At 33.1% G+C, this 22,994-nt stretch overlaps 2 protein-coding genes across 9 annotated transcripts in view; both read left to right on the top strand.

Annotated features, from left to right (window-relative positions):
- The window catches only part of LOC127711413 (transient receptor potential cation channel subfamily M member-like 2), a 550,384-nt gene that overhangs the window by 133,545 nt on the left and 393,845 nt on the right, over positions 1-22,994 (top strand). The gene's annotated exons all lie outside the window — the stretch shown is intronic.
- LOC127711418 (uncharacterized) overlaps positions 1-22,994 on the top strand; it is a 46,194-nt gene that overhangs the window by 22,211 nt on the left and 989 nt on the right. The window contains exons 10-14 of one of the 2 annotated variants that reach the window (XM_052217460.1): positions 3,963-4,090; positions 6,357-6,501; positions 18,267-18,446; positions 20,196-20,363; positions 22,008-22,084. In XM_052217460.1, coding sequence (XP_052073420.1) covers positions 3,963-4,090; positions 6,357-6,489 — 261 coding nt within the window. In that variant the 3' untranslated portion in view covers positions 6,490-6,501; positions 18,267-18,446; positions 20,196-20,363; positions 22,008-22,084. The remainder of the gene's footprint in view (positions 1-3,962; positions 4,091-6,356; positions 6,502-18,266; positions 18,447-20,195; positions 20,364-22,007; positions 22,085-22,994) is intronic. The other variant, XM_052217461.1, reaches the window with a different exon arrangement.

Genomic DNA, 22,994 nt, shown 5'->3' with positions numbered 1-22,994 from the left:
GTAGTTGGTGCAACATGAAAACATTCTAACGGACAAATCCCATTCAAGTGTTTGTAGATATGCAAATCATATAAGAATTGTCATAAAATAATATTAAAATCTGGAAGGAATTTTGTTCTCTCTATCACTCCTTTTTTACTGATCGAACAGAAAACACTTGTGTTCAAATACTAGTAGGTTTTGCTTTGAGACAAATTTTGAAAGTTTCTATATGATGTAATAAAAATACTAAGCCCGGTATCATCTCTCTCTTTATTTCAGAAGATTCTGTGGCTTTTTATATTATCTACAATAAACAAGATCAATCATGAATGACAAGAATATGTGGTTTTCTAGATGTACATTAAAAAAGGTGTAGCTAGATAATAATTCTTTTTCTCAACATAATCAATAACATTATAATCCATGTACAATTTTTTAAATTTAAACGAATACAACATGTATATAAAAATATTTTTTTTTTAATGATAATATAGATGAAAGTGGTCAAATTTCAGACACATTCAAACTTTCTACATTGAAAAATAAGCAATATTGCTTCAGGCAGATATATTGTACAAAAAGCAATTATACTATTTAAATTGGCTTACTATAATAAGTAATATGTCTAGAAATTCCAGTTAAAACCAATGTTAACATTCATGAAACTATGAATGCTCTAAAATAGTGTTTACGAAAGAAATCAATTTCAGAACGATTACTAGAGAAATTAATAATAATATAATAAATGAAAACTAACCAGATAAACCAATAAGAGTTATAACTTGGGAAACATTTTTATTTTATTTTAGTTTTTATAACCTACGTGATAAGAAACTGTTGAGGTGGAAATTAAGTCATGCAATGATTAATTAATTTGATGGAAATTACTTTCAAATAATGAATGTCATCAGTGTTCAATCAAAACAGACTATGAACACCTTATTTCTGTCTTGCCACTACAATAAACATCATAGCAAAACTATTATATTATACCTACTTAATTCCTCAAGATTTAATAAAACAGTGGAAAATCTAGTAGGATATAAAATAAACGAAATTAACTACATCATACCACATCTCCTGATTTTTATACTTATCGACTGTAATATTTTTTGTGAAATTCTGTTGCCCAGTTTTTAGTTTTCTTTTGTTTTGTTGTGTGTTGTAGATTGCTGTTCGTCTTTTTGTCATTTTTATACGACTGCAAAAAAATTGCGTTCGTATATTGCTATCATGTCGTCGTCGGCGTCCGAAGACACATTTGATTTCCGGACAATAACTTTAGTTTAAGTAAATGGATCTCTATAAAATTTAACCAGAAGGTTCAATATCACAAAAGGAAGGTTTGGATTGATTATGGGGGTAATGGTACCAACAGTTTAGGAATTAGGGGTCAAAAGGTTGGCCAAACAAGCATTTTGTAGTTTCCGGACACTAGCTTGTGTGTAAGTGTATGGATCTCTCTGAAATTGTACTACAAGGTTTCATATCACAACGGGAAGACTGGGATTGAGTTTGGCGGTAATTGCCCAAAACGTTTAGAAATTAGGGGCAAAAAAAGGGGTAAAAAACAAGCATTTTTCTATTTTCAAGACAATAACTTGTGTTAAAGTTTATGGAACTCTCTGTAATAGTACATTTTTCCTGAAAAGGAAATAATCTTAAAAAATTTCGAAAAAAATTTGGGGGGAATTTTTTTTGGGGGTTCATATTTTTTTCTTCAAAAGTTTTGAAATTTCAAATTTTTTACAAATTTTTTTTGGGGGTGGGATTTTTTTTCAGTTTTTTGGGGGGGAGGTTCATACTTTTTTTCTTCAAGTTATAAAAAAGATTTGGAGGGACACATTTTTTGGCGGGATTTTTTTTTGTATGTGACACAGCAACAAACGACAACCACTGAATTACAGGCTCCTGACTTGGAAAAGGCACATACATATAAAATGTGGCGGGGTTAAACATGTTAGCGAGATCCCAACCCTCCCAAAAATGCTCTTTTGTATCATCACCAATAGATGAATGTACAAAACTCGTGGTTTCCCAAAAAGTCACTTAAATATACACAGACGAACATCCAATTTTATAGACGACTGAAAATTGACTTATTACATTTCATCTATTGACAAAAAACAATAAATTATGAAAGTTCTCCCAAATAAGATTGCAGCCTTTGACCTATCTTGTAGGGTTACAATTTGAATTCTAACTGTTTGACACACTACTTTTTGTTTTCATCAATATAAAAACCAAAAATACACAAACGGCGCAGTTGAAAAATCCAGAGAAATATGAAAATAATGTGATGTGGTATGATTGTCAATGAGACAACTATCCATCAGAGTTCAATTAAAGTGAATTTAAGCATATTTAGGCAACCGTACGACATTCCTAAATGAGAAAAAAAAACGTCCCGTATAGTCGCCTTTAAACGGCATGAAATATGTAAAACAAATCAAACGAAAAATTCAAAGCCTTAATAAATAACAAAAATATTTACGAAGACAGACAGGCACCAACGACAACAACTTAACTACAGGCTTCTGACTTTGGATAGGGACATTAAGAATGAAGTCTAAATTTATCGAAAAACTGAGCATTCCCTACCTCTGGAACGTATTATCTTAGTTTAGGATCCTCAGTGCTCTTCAACTTCGTACTTTTTTTAATCTGAATAACTTTTGAACATTGATGAATCTTTTGAAGTGTTTGCCATTACGTCGTCTGATCTTTCAAGTACCGAACGTGACTTATTCCCGATTGTGACTGTTTTGCTGAGTGTGAATTCGCATTGCTATAAGACGTATCACGGTATTTTTCTATCCAATATTCATGTATTTAGTTTTAATGTTATATTTGTTATTCTCATCGGATTTTGTCAAATGTCTTTTCGTTTGTAGTTGTAAATCTTATTTTTTCTGTTCTATTCGTGTGTTACGGTAAAGATAATTAATCACCCAGTTCATTTATATAATTTTATATTAATAAGTATTGTAATTGTCATTGTTATTAATACATGTTATATCAGTATTACAAATCTAATCTTGAACTCTAGTCTATTTTTTGGAAATTTATAGAAATTTAAATGTGACGTCACTTTGTGCGTCGATCTCTTCGGCTATTATGTAATACGTTGTTCAGCTGGGCCTTTTTTATGTGCTGATTTAGGTTGTTTTACGTCTTCGTTTTTATTCTGTAGTTAGTCACCACTTCGGTGTTAACATGTATATCTATTATATAGTCATTTTTATAAATTTACGAATTATTCTAAATACTAAGGATTTTCTTATCCCAGGCATATAACCTTGGCCGTATTTGGCACAACTTTTTGGAACTTATGGTCCTCAATGCTCTTCAACTTTGTACTTGTTTTGACTTTCGAACTTTTTTGATTTGAGCGTCACTGATGGGTCTTATGTAGACGAAACGCGCGTCTGGCGTATTTAAAAATCCTAAGCCTGGTACCTTTTGATAGCTATTATTTGTGTGTATCTCTGTCCTGTATGTTCTCCCATTTATTTGTATTGTAGTCCTGTCATGTAATGTTGTCATTTTAATGTTATATTTAACATTGCCATAAAAGCGGGAGGTTTGGCTAGCAACAAAACCAGGTTCAACCCACTATCTTTTTATTAAAATGTCCTGTACCAAGTAAGGAAAATTGCCATTGTTATATTATATTTCGTTTCTGTGTGTGTTACATTTGAGTGTTGTGTTTCTGTTGTGTCGTTGTTCTCCTCTTATATTCTATGTGTTTCCTTCAGTTTTAGTTTGTAACCCGGATTTGTTTTTTTCTCAATCGATTTATGAATTTCGAATAGCGGTATACTATTGTTGCCTTTATTGAAGACGAAACGTGCGTCTGGCGTCCAAACTATTCACCCTGGTATTTATGATGTTTTTTTAGATGATTTAATGGAACAAAATTGTTCTTGTAAACACGCATTACTAAACTAAATACAGGTTTTATACGTGTCACTTTTCAGATTATTAGATGTGCTGACAGAGAAAATTTTAAAAGTCCAATTATACATAAACTACATCTAGGAACAGTTAGTATCAGCGAATCATACAAAACTGTTGGAGCAAAGTTAGCCTGGTGTGCAGCACATGGGTAGGTATCAAATGGCAAAACATATTGATATTGTATTTTGCAAATTTCTTTTCTGAATAATTAGCTGCAAACAAAATCTTAACTAAATATAGAAATGTTAACAAAATAGAAAACGATTTTAAATATAATTTCATATAACTTAAGCTGTCCCATGGTATCATGTTGTCCTCTGTCCGTTCACATTTTCTATTCTTTTGTTTTAAACCACTTAACACAAAACAAAACCATTTCAACAATCTTTCAAAACATGGAAGCCTAAGCATATATTCTAATATCTGATTGGCTTGACATATTCAAGAAATATTGAATTAATTGAATGCAGGCCAGATGGTTATCTCCCTTCGTAAGGTTTCTACAATTGTTAGTATGTTGGTACGTAGGTTCACAAACATATATAAAATAAGAAGATGTGGTATGATTGCCAATGAGACAACTCTCCACCTGGGACCAAATGACATACAAGTACGTCTAACAATTAGCAATTCCATGCCGCATAGTCCGCTATAAAAGGCCCCGAAAGGACAAATGTAAAACAATTCAACGAGAAAACTAACGGCCTGAATTATGAAGCAAACAATGAACGAAAAACAAATATGATATACAGCAACAAACGATAACCCCTGAATTAAAAGCTCCTGACTTTGGACAGGCACATACAGAATTTGGCGGGGTTAAACTAGTTTGTTAGCGCCAAAAACTCCCTCCCTCTAATCTAGGACAGTGTTGTAACAGTACAACGTAAGAACAAACTATAAAAATCAGTTGAAAAGGACTTGCCTCATCAGAACAATGCAAAGCAGAAAATCCTCTAACAAAAACACAGACTCGACGTGGCAGGGTATTTATACATCCTCACAACAACAACAAAAAAAAAAAAAAAAAAAAAAAAAAAAAAAAAAAAAAAAAAAAACCACTAAGTATAGATCTGAGAGTTCAGAGCCAAAACAAGTAATTAAAAAAACCATGCATCTCAGACTAAAATATTAATCAGTACACATCCAACATTCAATTGATTTTGTGTAAAGATGTCACAAACAGTCAGAGAAAACCATGACCTTGTGCAATGTCTGATAATGGTATCGACCGAATGAAGAGCCATGAATGTGCATATGTGTATAAAAATTATATTTAGTTTGATTTTAATTTACTGATAACAAAATTAATATCTATTATATCAATAAAACAATTTTTAAAAATTAAATTACAGGGTTGAATTGGTAACCTTTTAGGATAAATTCATTTAAAGGATCGACAAGTTTATCCGGATCATATCTAAATTTCCGATTTCGGTAAACAACATCACCGTACAAATTGATATGTGATATCCCGTTTGAAAAAAAGTTTCTACAGGTACTGCCAAAATTCCAAACCGAATCTTTGTATCTATGGAAGAATTTAGTAAAGGTTTTAAGTTATTTGTGGTAACGAAATCCCTGAATTAATAATTTACCAGTAATACATAGACTACGTTTATAAAAATCCAAAATGTTACAACAGACACGGGCATAGCTAACAAGTTGTTATATATAAACAGCGTAAGGTGGTGCCAAAGGAACATCACCGTCCAAAAAAAGGAAAATTAACAAAAGGGAACGAAAAATCGTCCTTTTTGTCGCAAAATTTTGTGTAGAGGTTCCCGTGGAAATATCTATATCTAGGAAAAGACAGTATATGTCCAATTTTCTTTGAAATTCAAAGTTGATAGGAAATTCGAATTTGAGTTTTTTTCTAGAACAGGTTAAAGGTAAAATAGCAAACTCCAAGGAAAATTCAAAATGGAAAGTCCCTTATCAAATGGCAAAATCAAAAGCCCACACACATCAAACGAATAGATAACACATGTCATATTCCAGTCTTGGTACAGGCCATTCCTCATGTAGAAAATGGTAGGTTAAACCTGGTTTTATAGGTAAAGTGAAATGAAACACAAAAATAAGAAATGCTTCTTTAATGGGTTCTACCTGTTGATTTGATATTGAAGATAAATGGTTAACATATTATATTAGCGGCAGAGGTTTTAACTTTAGGATTGAGTTTATTTTAATCTGAAGGTTAATCTTCTTTTGCACTTTGATATGAAGTCGAGGTAGTTTCATTTGTTACCTTTGTCCATTTGTTTCCTCTGAAGTATATTTTCTCATCTTCTAGTAATTGATAGTTTCTAATCGAACTATTCAATATCCAGGTAGCCTCATGTTTTGGTTTAGGAAGTTAATGTTTTGTGAAGACACTAATGAACTTTTAATTAGTTTTATTCCTATTGCAGACAGACAGGTAAAATCATTTTATTAAACCAGTATGGGGAGATACATGAGCAATTTCCCTTTAGAAGCATTATAGCAAAGAAACAGTCTCAGAAGGTAGACAGCTTTTGTATCATGGGAGAAAACTTATATTGACAAGGATGACAGGTAAATAAAAGTTGTTCCATGTTATGAAATTTAAGCTAGACAGGTGATAGATATATTATTATAATATCACAGAAAGCTGTTACTTTGTACTTTGTCAGTTTTAATAGCTTCGAATGTTTGGCCAATCTCTGCGTACGTTATGTCTTTTTAGGTAGAATTAACGTGACCAATTTTGGTATCTTATTAGGACCCCAGTTAAACATAACGGTGCATGTGCAAATTATGTTTATAATAAATAAATGGACCGGATCAATTGATATAGCAGACGAACAATATTTATCAAAATGATGCTTATTTATATTAACTAACAATAACACAAAACTGTTTTGCATGAATATTCAAATATCAACAAATTCATAGCCTTCACGTCAGAGTAAATGCTATCCACCAATTTATGTATTTTTTCCCAGAAACTTAATCTTTCTGTTGTACTCTGTATGTGGTACTGTGTCGTAAATACCGCACACATGACGTTTACTATGTACTGCGCTTTATGTATCGTCACATCACCTTGACGTGTTACCGGGGCTTTCTAATACATCTATCAAATAGTCAAGACGTCTTTTATTTCTATCAATCACTTCATGATATTATGGTGCCGTAACCAAAATATGGATACAGAGTTTAAAACCATTCGTTCCGGACACAAAGGAGCAATTACAAGACTTTGGAAGAATTTTGGAGACATAAGAGATAGTTCCGATATAGAAATTGAGGAAGTCAAAGCTATTTTAGATTTCGTGTTACAGAAAAAGAACATTCTAAAAGATCGAAATGATAAAATTGTGGAAGTTAGCTCGGATGAAGACGTGGTGAATGAAATTCAGCAAACAGATGAGTACATGTTCGATTTAGATTCAAAAATCCGTCAAATTAGAAAACTCATTCAACCCTCACAGTCAACAAGTCATAATTTACCCGTCAATACTGCCGTTTGTCAAGCTAGTAATGTTACTCCCTCTGATACACCCATGCATACCATGGTTTCACCTACATTCAATAGTGCACCCACAAGCGACACCTCTCAACTGAACCCGTACACTAATTGTTTCACGTCGACATCTCATGTACAATCAAATGCAGCATCGTTTTATACTAGTAATCCCGTTATATCAGAGATTGTTCCTACTACAAACCCGTCTATGCAGATTCCAAGTTTACATTCGTCTTCTAGCGCAAATAATTAGTACCATAAATTACCAAAGTTGAACTTACCTACTTTTGAAGGGAATATTTTAGATTGGCAATCCTTTTGGGATTCATATGAATCATCTATTCACACAAATCCTACACTCAGCGACGTACAAAAGTTTAACTACTTAAAGTCACGCTTACAGGGAGAAGCATTGCAGACCATATCAGGTTTTTCTATGACAAACACTAACTACGGCAAAGCTATTTCCTTATTACAAGAGAGGTATGGACATATACATACTATAATACAAACATACATGCAAGCTCTACTTGATATTTCGCCGCCGATTTATACTTTAATTAGCCTCCGCAATTATTATGACAAAACTGAAACTTACGTACGAGGTCTAGAGTCACTCGGACAGACTGATGACACTAATGGTTACTTCTTGTACCAGTTATTCTGAACAAGTTGCCCACAGAAATACGCCAAAACTAAGCTAGAGAACATAGGTCAACAAACTGGAACTTAAATAAATTACGCAAAGCAATTTTAGACGAGTTAATTATCATGGAAGCTGGAAAATTACCTCAAAAAGTAGAAAGCCCACTCGCTACCGCTACATTCTTGACCAACGCAAAATCACGTACAAAATCAGTATTCAACAAGAACGAAAGGTCGTACTCGGATAAAAAGATAAACACAAAGCAATGCGCATTTTGTCACGAAATCGGACACACACCCGTCAACTGCACTAAAGTCACAACCGTTAATACGCATATGAATATAGTCAAGAGCAAACGACTGCCTAGGTCGCCACAAACTAACTGATTGTAAAATCAAAAAGTAACTGCCGAAATTGTAACAAACGTCATCACACTAGCATATGTAGTAAAGACGAGAAATCCGAGGAATCGAACAAACCGCCACCAAAAGAAACCGGAAATACGGTATTACACTTTTCCCTAACACAAAGAACTACAAATGTATTGTTAAAGACCGCAGTCGCTACAGTTAGTTCTGGAAAACAAAGTACAGAAGCCAATATTCTGTTAGATGAAGGTGCGCAGAGGTCCTTCATATCGGAGAAACTTGCAGAGAAGTAAGATTTAGTAACAAGCGGAAAACAAAATAAACATGTAAGACACATGAAATCCACAACAGTTCAAATCCAAACAGATGAAAGCGAAAATATACCACTAAACGTACTAATTATTTCTGAAAATGCCACTACAAGTTCACGTGAAATCCGTTGTTAATATGAGACACTTACGAGGATACATCCTGTATCGGACGATGACATGTTTGAAATTGAAATACTAATTGGAGCAGATTATTATTGGAGTTTTGTTGGAGATGACATAATAAGAGGTGAAGGACCAACCGCAGTCGAATCCAAGCTTGGATGCCTCCTATCAGGACCCACAATGGCAAGTACATGTACCACATGTAGGAACTCTATACTTAATGTTATCGTATCACACAAGACAGAGGAATTAAACCTAGAGAAATTGTTAGAGATTGAATCGCTTGAGGTTGAATGTAAGACCGAAAATACTGAAAACGACGAATTTCAGAAAATATACGAAGAAACAGCAATATCTTACAAGAACAACAGGTCTTTCGTCAAACTCCCTTGGAAAGCAGAACACCCACCGCTACCAACAAACAAGGCTGTTGCTTTGAGAAGGACTGAGAGCGTAATTAGACGTTTACATAAGGAACCAAAAATTACTTTTAAAATACGGAGAAATAACTGATGAGCAGGAAAAGAGAGGGTTCATTGAGAGAGTTGATAATGAAGAAATCAAACCAAATATCAAACTGCATTACATACCACATCACCCAGTGAAGAAGGATTCAGTGACGACGCCAATCAGGATTGTATATGATTGTAGCTGTAAACAGACACCCGATAGTGCCAGTTTGAATAACTTCTTACTGAATGTACCGCCAAAATTTAATGAAGTCACCGCCATACTACTCAGATTCCGCATGAATAAGTACGCAGTATCTACAGACATCGAAAAAGCGAAAAGTGTTGGACTGGACATTGAGGACTGGGACTAACTAGGTTTTTCTGGTTGAGTAAACCAACAGACCCAAACAGCGATTGAACAACATACAGATTCAAGTCCGTATTATTCGGTGCTACATGCTCACCATTTATATTGAACGCCGTATTATCAGAGCGCTTGAATAACCATCTATTTGATTTCACGAAAAACTTACCAAATAGTTATATGTAGATAACATTGTATTAAGCTTTGAATCAGAGGAAGAGCTGTTGATATACTTCAAACTCGTTCGTAGTTTATATGCAGATGGAAGATTTAACTTGCGCTCAAGGGCCTCGAACAGTCAACTATTAAAATTATTAGCAAGATCCGAAAACGTTATGGACAACGATCAACTAATTAAAATCTTATGATTACGATGGGATACAGCCAGTGACACATCTAGATACATCAGAACAAATAACAACAAACAGCTGAAATTGTACATAGGTAAAGATAAATTAATTCGCTGCGACGGACGCATTCATAATGCACCGCTTGAAGAATATACGAAATTCCCGATGTTGCTACCCGCAAAGGAAAAATTGACACAACTAATAATGATGGACGCACATGTAATTCATTTACAAGAAGTCATCGTTGATAATTCACAAGCTACAAAGAGCACCTTTACAATACAAGGGATCGGAAATGTCATCGATGTGAATAAATTTAACTCATTCAAGAAAGTTCTACGAATTACCGCTTTATACGTGAGAAGATTTATTATAAACTGTAGAACACAAGCGATACAAACAGGCACGTTAAACACAATCGGAATACAAAACGCATCTATAACGTGAATATAATACACTCAGAAAAGACACTATTCAGAAATCATTCAAGATTTACAAACAGGAAAGGGGGAAAACACAACCTTGTCAAACAGCTGAAATTGTACATAGGTAAAGACAAATTAATTCGTTACGACGGACGCATTCATAATGCACTGCTTGAAGAATATACAAAATTCCCGATATTGCTACCCGCAAAGGAAACATTATAATAATGGATGCACATGTAACTCATTTACATTCAGGATTATTGAGTACCGTAACATTACTCCGCCAAACTTATTGGATATCATCGAAACGACAAGTTATCAAGAGCATTATACATAAATGCGTGATCTGCAAGAAAGTTGCTAGTCGACCGTATTTGGCTCCAGATCCGCCACCTTTACCAAAGGACCGACTTACATAAGCACCACCGTTTACAGTAATTGGAGTAGATTTTACTGGTGCCTTGAATGTTAAAACCACAGATGGACACACCAGTAAAGTATATATTTGTCTATTTACTTGCGCAAACACCCGTGCTCTACATTTGGAAGTAGTGATGAATTTATCTGAAGAGACATTCTTATTAGCGTTTCGAAGATTCGCCAGTAATAAATCATTCCCTAAAACTATTATTTCTGACAACGCTACAACATACATCGCCGCCGCCAATCAGATTGATGAATTAACACACTCACCATCAGTTATAGAAAAACTCAACAACTTCTGCACTACATGGAAGTTTATACCAACAAGAGCACTGTGGTATGGTGGATTTTGGGAGAGGCTGACAGGACTTACAAAGGACTGTATCAAAAAGGTGTTAGGACGTTCTCTGATTAACGTTGAATTACTCAGAACCATCGCTACGGAAGTTGAAACTATACTCAACGACAGACCTTTAACATACGTATCAACAGGCCTGTTAGATGAACCGCTCACTCCGTCGCACTTGCTTTACGGACGTAGAATTACATCACTACCTTTCCCTGCGAATCGGGAATTGGAACATTCACTATATGATATGACACATAAATCTATCAATAAACTGTTAAAAATGAAAAAGTTTTTTATGTAAATGGAAACATAAATACTTGACATCTCTACGAGAATATCATCACAATACAGGGAACAATAAACAGCTAATCAGCATTGTAGACGGAGTACAAATCTATGAAGATTCGCCGAGGATCAAATGGACTCTAGCCGATGACGAAAAACTCAATGTAGGAGGAGACGGACTAGCAAGATCTGCCGTCATACGAACCAAAAATGTACTAACATCGCGTCCGATCACAAAACTGTTCCCACTTGAAGTTAGTTTAAATAGTGACGAAGACAATACAGACTGTGTAATTAAAGCATGTCGCAAAGCTAAGATGGTTGCCATGGAGATGATAAAACAATGGACTAAGTGAATAATACAAAGACTTTAAATGTGTAAATAGCGAGATTCAATTTAGTTTTTCATGGACATTAATTCATTTGAGAGACGCTCAAAGTTTTCAGTTATTTTATTTTCTTGATATTTTAATTCAATGCAATTTAGTAATTTTTTTGCTAATTTCACTTTTGTGCGACCCCCAGTATGTCATAAATACCGCACACATGACGTTTACTATGTACCGCGCTTTATGTAACGTCAAATCACATTGACGTGTTACTGGGGCTTTCTAATACATCTATCAAATAGTCAAGACGTCTTTTATTTCTATTAACCACTTCATGATATACTGACTACTCAAAGGGTGAATTGGAAATATAGATATGGTCACTTTGGTCTTGTTCCGACCGGTAGTGAAACCCTTGGCAAAGTGGGGCGACCGTTTGGCTGTGCGGGATCTACAAGTACGCAGTCACATCCGGTCAGAATGGGGACGATAAATTTGATGCCTCGTGTAAAGGTAGTGCGACGCTCTCTGCACGTTACGAACCATTGCAGAAACTATTTAGAAGGTCTGTAGGTTCTGTCTCTTTCCAAAATACCTTCATTTTTTAATGCAGACAACATTTTTCCCGAACTTCATTCCTGGCGTTCTCTTTCAGGACCTACCTATCGTGATTATTTTTGATTTGCTCTCGTCATGCATGAAATATTTGCCACTGAAGTTATGAAACCAACAATTAAGAAATGCTACTGATAAGCAGGAAACGGAATTCCAGTCTCACTGAACGCAGGGACAAGTAAAGATACAATTGTTGAATATTGGGTATGGACTGCATTTAAATTCACATCATCGCCGCAAGATATGTTACGATTTTGAAGAAACCAACAGACGTTTTCAAATTCTAAGTAACAAAGGGCACAAAAAGACGAACACAAGACTAACAATAATTGCAAACCACTGAAATATCCACAGTTACATTAAACTAAATCCATTTCTAAAAGGGAAAATGCATCCTTTTCCTTTTTGATACATGTCAACCATTATATGTAATAGGACAGAATGCAGTTTAAATACCGATGCAGATCGACATGTTTGACGGAATTATGACAGAGCTTGATTGCAAAGTTTGAATAATTTAAAAATTCTAACACCCATACCATTGATATATCACAAGCAGTGACATTGACATTTCCACAAATGATTTTTCAATAAATTAAAAGTGTTTCGTCCAACAGAATTTGGAATCATTTTTAAATCGATATATTAATATTTTGGTCATTGGCACAGAATATAACAATATCAGATTAGTTCTTACATGGAAGAAAACTGTCACAGTTTGATCCATACATGAAGCCACCATTTGAAAACAACACACTAAACTGTAATTAGTATTTATTTGCTTAAAAAATGTTCATGCTCGAAGGAGTCTAGTCTTTAGACCAAAACACAAACACTTTGAACATTAACCGTCAGTGCTAAGTTGTTGATATTTAATTAATTTAAACGTATAATTAGTACATTCATGCAGATGATGGGTACTGTTGTCCAACAGATTTTGGTCTATAGACCAAATAAACAAAAGATATCAAATTAGATATTAAGGATCTTATTTTTCTGGTTCTCAGACTAAGATAAAATTGAATGTGAAATACTATGCGTGTTTAAAACGCTTTCTGGTTCTTAGACCAAAAAGAACAAAGCGAAAAAATTACTCTGATCACTCCTGCTCATAGATTACAAATGTGCATAATCAACCCGTAACATTTTGTTTTAATATGCATATCTCTGGTAAACAAAAACTTATATAAAAAATCTGCTAAAACTTTACAATGTACCATACCTGTCGAAGTATTAATATAGAATTAATATAAATCTCATAAAGCTGTATCTGCTTTCAGATCTATTGATTAAATTGAAATTGCATTATTAAATTGGAACACTTTATGTATAACTCAAAAATGAAACAATTGTTTTTTTTTCTCTTATATTGTTTTTTTGTTTTTGTTAGTTTTTTGTTTGTTCGTTGCTTGAAACAAGTTAGTACCGAGTGTATATGTCATTTGTCTCTTGAAATATGTGTTGTGCTTATGTAGTAGATGTAGATACAAGTCGCTTGATATCAAATAGCAGAAAAGTCAATATTTTCATATCATTTATCAATTAACATCACCATCCAACTTATAATGCAACTAATAAGCACAGTGTATCTAAAGTTACTAAATATTACAAGTATTTTCGATCGTTTTCTTTCTGTTTTTCGCAAATTTCTCTGGTGTTCATCATAATAAAAGCAATATCTTTGTGACAATGAAAACTATAAATTCCTTAAACGCAGAATTAAGCTAGATGATACTTGGTTTCTTCAACACTTATTAACAACTACGCATTATTTACAGTATTTATATTATTTGTATACAGAGAACAATAAGAATTAAAAAAAAAAAAAAAAATTGTTTGTTAAATATTTCTCTCTGTTGATGGCAGATGCGTACTATTCATCCAACGATGGTCATTTTCCAATATCTTTCAGTTTGGTCCAACATACTTTAATGTTTTATTCTTAAAAGATACGAGTCTTAATGAATACTAAATTGTTGACTATTTTTTCTTAAATGATGAAAATATAATGATAATGAGTAACCGTCTTCGATCAATGAAGTGTATTTTTGTCCGTTCAAAGTAGTACCAACTGTCATATATGACTGATGAATATTCTAGTATTTGTGATTATGTAGCATGTCATGGTTTTATCGGTAATTTTTAGATAGATTTTGTTTCCTCAATCCTTGTTTTAGAATACGTGACTGTGCCAGTATCTTTTGATTTGGTGCTTGTAAAATCAAATATTGTAGATTTGTGACGTCAAATATGCTTGGCCCGACCTTATTAACTTTGACCCTGACTTAATGTTTGACTGAATACTGATAGCTTTGACTCAAACTGAACAACTCATTTACCGGTTTATTGGTACAACTATTGTTTTTTTCTATGAAAATTGAATTATCAGATTTTCTTCTTATTGAGTCTGTGGAATATTATCTTTTCGACTATTAATTCATGAAGCCGTTTTTAAAAAACTCATTCGCTACTAGCTCATTTAAAAGAAGAAATTTTGAAACGTAAAATATTGTGACTAGCTTAAAAAAGACTGAACTAAAACAAAAACAGATATCGTTAAATTATTTGATTGATTGTTGGTTGCTTTATGTCCAGTGGCAAATATTTCAAACACGTTCAGAACGATGTATTGCTTAAAAGCAGTACTATTGATAAGTTCCGTATTACATCAAATTTGCTGTTGGCGTTCAGTAGGCAAACAAATTTAAAATAAAATTCAATACTTAAATAGTTTGTAGTACATACTCCGATACGATATTGTAATTCAAGTACATACATGGTCATTATGCTGTAAAAATGAACGTCATGTTTTTTTCTGTTTGATTGCTTAATCAGGACTGCATCGATGAATTGATAACCTCTAATAAACTTTTATTAAAAATCTCATGTGTTGTTTGAGTACCAAATCATTCCCACTTTCATTCTATATACGACAGAATTATCTTTGTACAGTCTGATGTTGTTAAATCCGATAACATTTTTCATTCAAATTTTGTTTAAATAAAAAAATTACTTACCTTTTCCTGTTTTCATTAGTATTTTTGCAGTATACCAACACTTGTCTGGATACCAAAATGCTTCAACAGAAGTATCAACTTCAAACTCCTATAACATAAGTGACAAATAAGCATCTTACAACTGCACAAAACATATGGACTCATGAAAGCGTTTATACCACACAGTGTATTTTTGTGTGCTTAGACCCAAAAAATTGACAGGGTTTTAAGATATGGCCGACTGGTCTCCACCCGTCCAGCAGTAAAAACCATGTTTAAATGAAGGTAAAATAAAAGGTGGCTTATTGCAAGGCAGCACTTCTTCCTCTATCTCACATACGTTTTTCCAAATGCAGGCTAAATAACCCCCTTTATTCTTGACAACGCAAAATTAAAAAAAAACTTATATTGGCTTATTATTTCAATGTTTTCGTGTCGTATATATGCCTGAGTATTATGCTTTTGAAGCTTACCCTGTATTATGTTTGTTAATTAACTGTTTTGTTGTTTTATTAATCTATAACTCAAATACGTATTCCATATCACACACGGTGTTCTTTTGTAAAAAGTATCAACTTGCAAATACTTAATCTATGACATTGATGTAAGGTTGTCTGCCTGTCTATTACTGAATTTGAGAAAAGACAAAAATAAAATCTTTATCGAGGACCATAAACTTTGACGACATGTTAAAATCAACACTTGCAAGTAAACGTAAGCATGGTTTAAAACGAACATATTTTATCTATAAAAACGAACTGTTAAATAATAGTATAAGGAAGGAAAAACAAAATCAGTTGCAAAAATGAGCTGAAATGATAAGTTGAGACAGTTGAGGGGGTACTAATTTACCAAATCCCGCTTTTTTGCAACATTTTCTTACCTCCCACTTTTGTTCGCTCACCTGGCCCGAAAGGCCCAGTGGTCTTTTCTCATCAGTTGGCGTCCGTCATTGTTGTCGTCCGTCGTTGTCGTCTTCTGTTAAGTTTTTAAAATATTTTCTCCTCTAAAACTACTTAACCAGATTTAACTAAACTTGGCCATAAGCATCATTAGAGTATTTAGTTTAAAAATGTGGCTAATGATCTCGCCCGCCAACTAATATTGCCGACATGGCTAAACATAGAAGATGGAAGAAGGGGACAAGTTTTGAGTTTTTTTTTCAAAATCGCCAGGGATAGAGAAAATCTTAGAGGGACAGAAACGTTCAGAATGTTGAGATTTTTCTACTGTCTATATACGCAAAAACTGTCATGAAGACTTCTTACATGTATCCTGTTGTTTTATACACTTTCTTTTGATTCTATTATGTACCTTTGAAGTCATTCTCCTCTTCTTTTTGTTCTTTTGTTCAAGTTGTCACTACTATCATTTGTTAGTTTTTGTTTTGGGGTCAAGAATCCGTCAGAAACCTGTAAATATATAAAAATATGTTTTTTATAATGTGATATTAGTAAAAAATCTTCTAATGACTATGGTACGTCAAAGTTACAATTACATACAGTCAATGACAGCAAACAAACTTAATATAGAAATCTATATTGAACAACTTTACATACACTCTAGATAGAATAATATATATAAGCTACGACAAGAATATTTATTTTAGCATTTACTAAAAAAACCCTCATTAATCGATATATTTCTGTAATTTCTGTCGCTTACACTAAAAGAAAAATGCCGTACTCAAATCAATAAATCTACCACATTTAAAGTTAATACCGTATTCAAATCAATTAATCTTCCACATTTATAGATCTTCCAAATTTAAAGTTAATACCGTACTCAAATTAACAAATCTTCTACATTTCAATTTAATACCGTACCCAAATCAATAAATCTTCTACATTTAAAGTTAATACCGCAATCAAATCAACAAATCTCCCACATTCAAAGTTAATATCATCGGTTCAACAAACAAAAAAATGACACTGTCTAAAGGACATTTTGTATTTTAAAGTAAATATAAGTAGGTAATGAAATTTACCATAGAGTCTACTTGGCTTTTGTGTTTTTCAGTAAATTCACATTTAATAGATTCTTCCAATTCCTGAACTTTCTTTTCTACACAAGCTTTTGTTTCTTCCTGCAAAAAAACATCATATTTTGCAGAGTTGGCGTTTTAAAAAAAAAATAAAATTAGTACTACTTTAATATCCTATATAAAGACATGTACATAACATATCATAAGATAATTTCTCGCATTTTTCTTTGTTGTCTCTTATATTAATCTAAAGCTGATAAAGATGTTTGATTGATTATGTAATGCAAGATAAAGATCAACAGACAATTGACTTCATATTTACAACTCTTTATGCATCATAATTGTGATCCAATAACTATGAGAAGTCTGTTGCAGAATACTATTCCTTATCTTCTTCCTCATCAACATATCTAACAAGTGGTCTTCTTAGAGCTATGACAGCCCTAGTACAACTATTACGGCACTAGATGTGCAGTTCGACAACTAATGTCTCTGCGGTGATTCCCAAGGACACAATATTTGAAAATCCAGAAACCAGGAACATGTTTATGCTACTAGTTTTAACTTCATTTTGTTAATAATTAATCAATGATGATGTTCTATTTTTAAGAATGTGTACATAACCTTTGTTAAATTTTCTTGTGTTAATCCGATCATTCAAGTAAGTCTTATTTTCATTTTGTAATTAATGCTAATGCTTGTTTTTCGCAATGTGTACCTGGCAGGAACATCACAACAGAATAATTGCTAACTTTTATTATGTTTATCAGGTCTTTTTAACCAATGCTGATATTTGCATTTTTTGCAGAATGTGTATTAGACAGGAAAATGAGAACATAACCATTGCTAATTTAACTGATGTGAAAGAGATCTTTGTTGTAAATGCTGATGTTTGTATTGTACAAGAATCTTCAGGAGTCTGTGTGTTTAACATCAGGAACAACACATGTTTGAAACTGAATTTAAAGATAAAAGAAAGCATTGAAAGGTACAAAATAGTTTAGATATAATAACAAATAAAACTCTTGTTCATCAGCCTTATAATCCCCTGAATTCATGATGGATAATTATATGGTTGATATAGCTAAATAGTTCTCACTTTAGTCCAAACAACAACCTCAGTTATATAGCGGTATTGTTCTCGCGTCAGTGGCTGTAAAGTATAGGTTTCATTCAACAGAAACTTTAATCTGGGTATTCGCTACATCTTATTTTGAAATAAGGAGAAAGTAGTACATAGACTACGCTCATTGAAATCCAAAACGTAACAACAGACACGGGCATAGCGAACGAGTTCTGATATTTAACCACCAACTTTCCCCTCTCTAACAAATTTAGTTTACTGTTTGTGTCATGTATGTGCATATAAATGTAAACAGAATCTTCAATAGATTGATTTCAAATAGTTTGAATAGTGTAATTTAGGCACTTTTTGGTGTTTCCTTGGCAACAATCTGCATTCGTTTCATCAAAATGATTTAAAAAGCGGATAGAAAATGTCACAAGTGTCTCTTACATGTGGTCGAAAGTTGAATTTCAATTCCTTTGAGTGAAAGCACATAAGTTACCTTTTCCAAAACCATTGACATTAATCAATCAAGAGATCAAACAAAAATCAAATACTTTTCAGCTCTTTTTTGTAAAAAATGACTCATAAAGTTTGTACGAAAAAGGTTAACATAACAATAACTTCTGGACCACTATGGAAATCAAATTGCTGAGTGTGAAACTGAAACTTGGTGTTCATATAAACTAGTTTTGAAGGCCATGTAGTAGTTCACTTGTCTAAAAATTAGTTTTATTGCACAATAACTTTCCTATATGAACATTCTATGTGGCCAAAATGCAAAACAACACCTCTTTCTTTGTATTGCTATGGAATGATATATATAAAAAATATATTTATCAGTTTGTCTTATCATGCCTTATAGTTTAGACCTTTCCATCACAAAACCGATTGGGTGGTCTCTTGTTAGCCATCTCGCTTTGTGTGTAAAATATTGTGGTATGATTTATGACGGGTTATAAATCAATAAATTTCTGATTTTCTGCTTTGCACGCGGCGTAAATAACGAGGGCTGGTCCGCTCGGGGTCAGAATAAAGTGTCCGGATAGGGAGATAAGTCTTCCTGTTGGTTCATTATTATTATTTTCCTGGTAAACCAATTTTTGTCTTGGAATTATTGGGCATAGGTTAACATCGAATTGATGTTCAGCAAAGTATACATTTTAAAAAGGCTTCGATACAATTTGTGCAAATGAACAACATCAAATACCCTGGAAAATACAAGTTATCCCTAATCCACAAACATTGGTACACACGGTAGAACAAAGAGCGTCATTTTTTGTTTTTTCCTTTCAAAAAGAATATTTAAAACAAAAATAGAATTTATCAAAAAATGAATTTATATGTACAGGCTACTTATGATTATTTTTCGAACATTTATTTTATCCACGTTAAAATAATTTGCGATTGAGTTTTTGTCCAGACTTAAAGCATGGTACAAAAAAAATTCTAGCAAAAAAGTTGTATTACAGTCTTTTGATTTCATTTTTAGTTTTTATGTATAAGTTAAGTCAATGTAAGATATATAGGTTTATAATAAGACCTTTCGTGTAAGTTCTTCATCAGTCCCAATTGTGGAATTGTTGATGTCAGTAAAGTAAATGATCTGCAAATACTACTTCGTACCAGATTTTCATATATGTTTGGATATCATATCATTATTGTTTATAGGGATATTTTAGTAAGAGATGAATATGTTATTCATTTGGCACACAACATAAGTATTCATATATTGAAGACAAAGATGATGAAAACTGATGAAAACATAATTTATAAAATTGTACTGCATGCCGAAACCTTGCTTTTGGTCCTTGAGATATCAGAACAACAAAGTAAACAGTAAGTCATTACAAAATAAAAGTTACTTTAAGATGAGAAAATTTCGCAAGCATTATATGTTTTTTTTTATATATTTCTTATATCATAAAGATTATTTGCAGGTGTAACGAATTCTTTGATTACACCATGATGGAATATCTTGTATCGTGATAACAGTTTTTTTTATGCTTTTAAGTAGAAATTTTTGTCAGGGTTGCGTCAAGTGCAAATACATTCTTATCATTGAATATTGAAAGACCCAAAATTAATTTTGGTGTTTCTCTCTCAAATATAGACGATCCGCTTACAGTGATGCCCTAACTTAGCAGTCTGCAAAGGGCTACGACAGTGTTTTGTCCCAATTATGCAATACCAATGAACGTTGACACTCTGATTTGTTCTTCGATATATTTCCACAGCAATGTCCAAAAAGGAGCGTTAAACATACACACTCACAGGTGTTTGCAAGAAGTCAAATTCAATTCCCTTATCTGAATTTGTTTTTTTCAAAATAAAATACATTGTTGAACTTTTAAAAACACGAACAACTTTTCATTATGTTTTGTAATAAAGCTTATGAAAATAATGTAAAAGAGGATTTTTTAAGTTTATAAGCTCGTTAGATGGTTTAGATAAATTTCTTGCTTAGATGGTCCTTTTAATTCGGATTGGTTTTGGACTCTGTACACAACACAATTCTTCAACAAAGGTTACCCTGATTAAATTGTCCCTTTGACATTTTGTAAATGAAAATTGATTCATTTTAACTTATATATCTATAACACACGTGATGATTTCAACTTCCCACTTGTCAACTTTTCATTTCTCAGAAGTAACATACCCTCGGCTCCACCGTATGGCGTTTACATATTTCAGGCAGTACGTTACGCTCGTGAATGTTATCACTATACATACTTTATTAACAGGGTGTGCTCCTTACACAAAAAAGGCCCCAACAGAGTTATGAGGAAAAACGACTGAAATCGACACTGCATAATTTGTGCGACAACCTTCACAATTTGGCAGACCGATACGATGTGTTGGTGTCTCAACTAACTAGTGACATGTTTCCTCGTTCTGAGATCTTTAGTTACTAGAAGAGTCGTCTGATCTTTAACTTAACCGATTGTGACATTTTAGCTGAGTGTAAATTCACATGATGGGTGATGCATGTATAGCAGGAGACGCTTAATTTATATATATATATATATATATATGAAAAATGGCAAATATGATAGATACACTTACTGGAATTGAGGTGAGATGATTCAAAGGATACGGACGGCATCAAGAGCAAATTCAAAACTTATAAGTCGAAGAGAAACTGACAATGATAACGCCATGGCAAAAAAAAAAATCTATAAAAAAGGACAAATAAGTCTAAAAAAATCTGCATAGCTCTATTAAAAGCTGTTTGTTATGTCACCATGACAACATCTATGAATATATCGATAACATAATTTATTGACTAGTTGTAAATAATATCCCTCGAAATTCCATTAAATCTAATAAAATTTACCGTACATGTTTTATTGATGACATTATTGCTTTCAATTATCAAGAACTTTCTTCGTACATTTACAAATTGTATATGCAGTATTAAAATGGATTATATCTGAGTTTACAGTATAATGCTGTTTTTTTTTAAAATTCTGTCTGCTTTAGGTTTTACGAAGCTTCGGTTACTATAGCAATACATCTGCCTGGTTATCCAACAGATTTCTGCTTTGTCAGCAGAAATGGTGAGTTTTCATTTACAATTACTTTTAAACATATGCAATACACCGCTTAGACTACTTAATGATAACTATCTAAGCAGAGGTAATGCAAAGTAGGTTTTTGTCTTTGGTTTCGATTAACGACGCATAAACATTCCACAGAAAATTAGTTATTTTCGAAAGTTCTAAATTCAGTTCACATGCGAAAATTTACTAGGGTGTCGTGTATATTCTGCAAAAACGCTTGGAGGGACAGGAACATACAAAACGAGGCTGGGTTTAACATTTGTGTAATTTTGCATCACTATAACCACCCTAATACAGTGGTCTTAAATGACAATAAAAGGCTGAACTCGTCAAATCTATCGTGATTTTTTCGTACTTGAAATAATTTCTGTATGACTGGTTCTTCCTGTATTTGTAAATTTATTTGGAAATAAAGAAAATATTTAATATCGAGTCAACAATTTGTGTGATTCCCTTCATCAAACTTTGTATATAGGGGAATTCGTTTAAATAAACATTGTATGCCTAATTAGTTTTAAAGTTTAGAACATAATTGTACGAACAAAAACAATGTTCCTACGAACATGACATATGATTTATTGACATCTAGACCGTTAAGTGTGTAACCCGGAAATAAACTGTCTTCGTGTTTCTGTCTTATGACCAAAACTAAATCAAGAAGTATTTTTTTACCAATTATTATTTAACAATAACACAACATTTTTTCATTACCTTGAGGGGGCCTCGATGGCCAAGTGGTCTAAGTAGTACAACTACAGTATCAATAGTCTGTCAGCATTGAAGGTGTAAGCTCGAACCCCGCACGTGGTAGGTGCGCTCGACTTCAATCTAATTTGACTAGGATTGTCAGTTTTCCTGTCGAAGGTCGGTGGTTCTCATCTCGCACTCCACTACGGTTTCCTCCATT

This window comes from Mytilus californianus, unplaced genomic scaffold, assembly GCF_021869535.1.
Source record: "Mytilus californianus isolate M0D057914Y unplaced genomic scaffold, xbMytCali1.0.p SCAF_8, whole genome shotgun sequence".
Classification (NCBI taxonomy): domain Eukaryota; kingdom Metazoa; phylum Mollusca; class Bivalvia; order Mytilida; family Mytilidae; genus Mytilus; species Mytilus californianus.
Note: the sequence above shows the minus strand (reverse complement) of the source record. Positions and strands in the feature narration are given on the sequence as shown.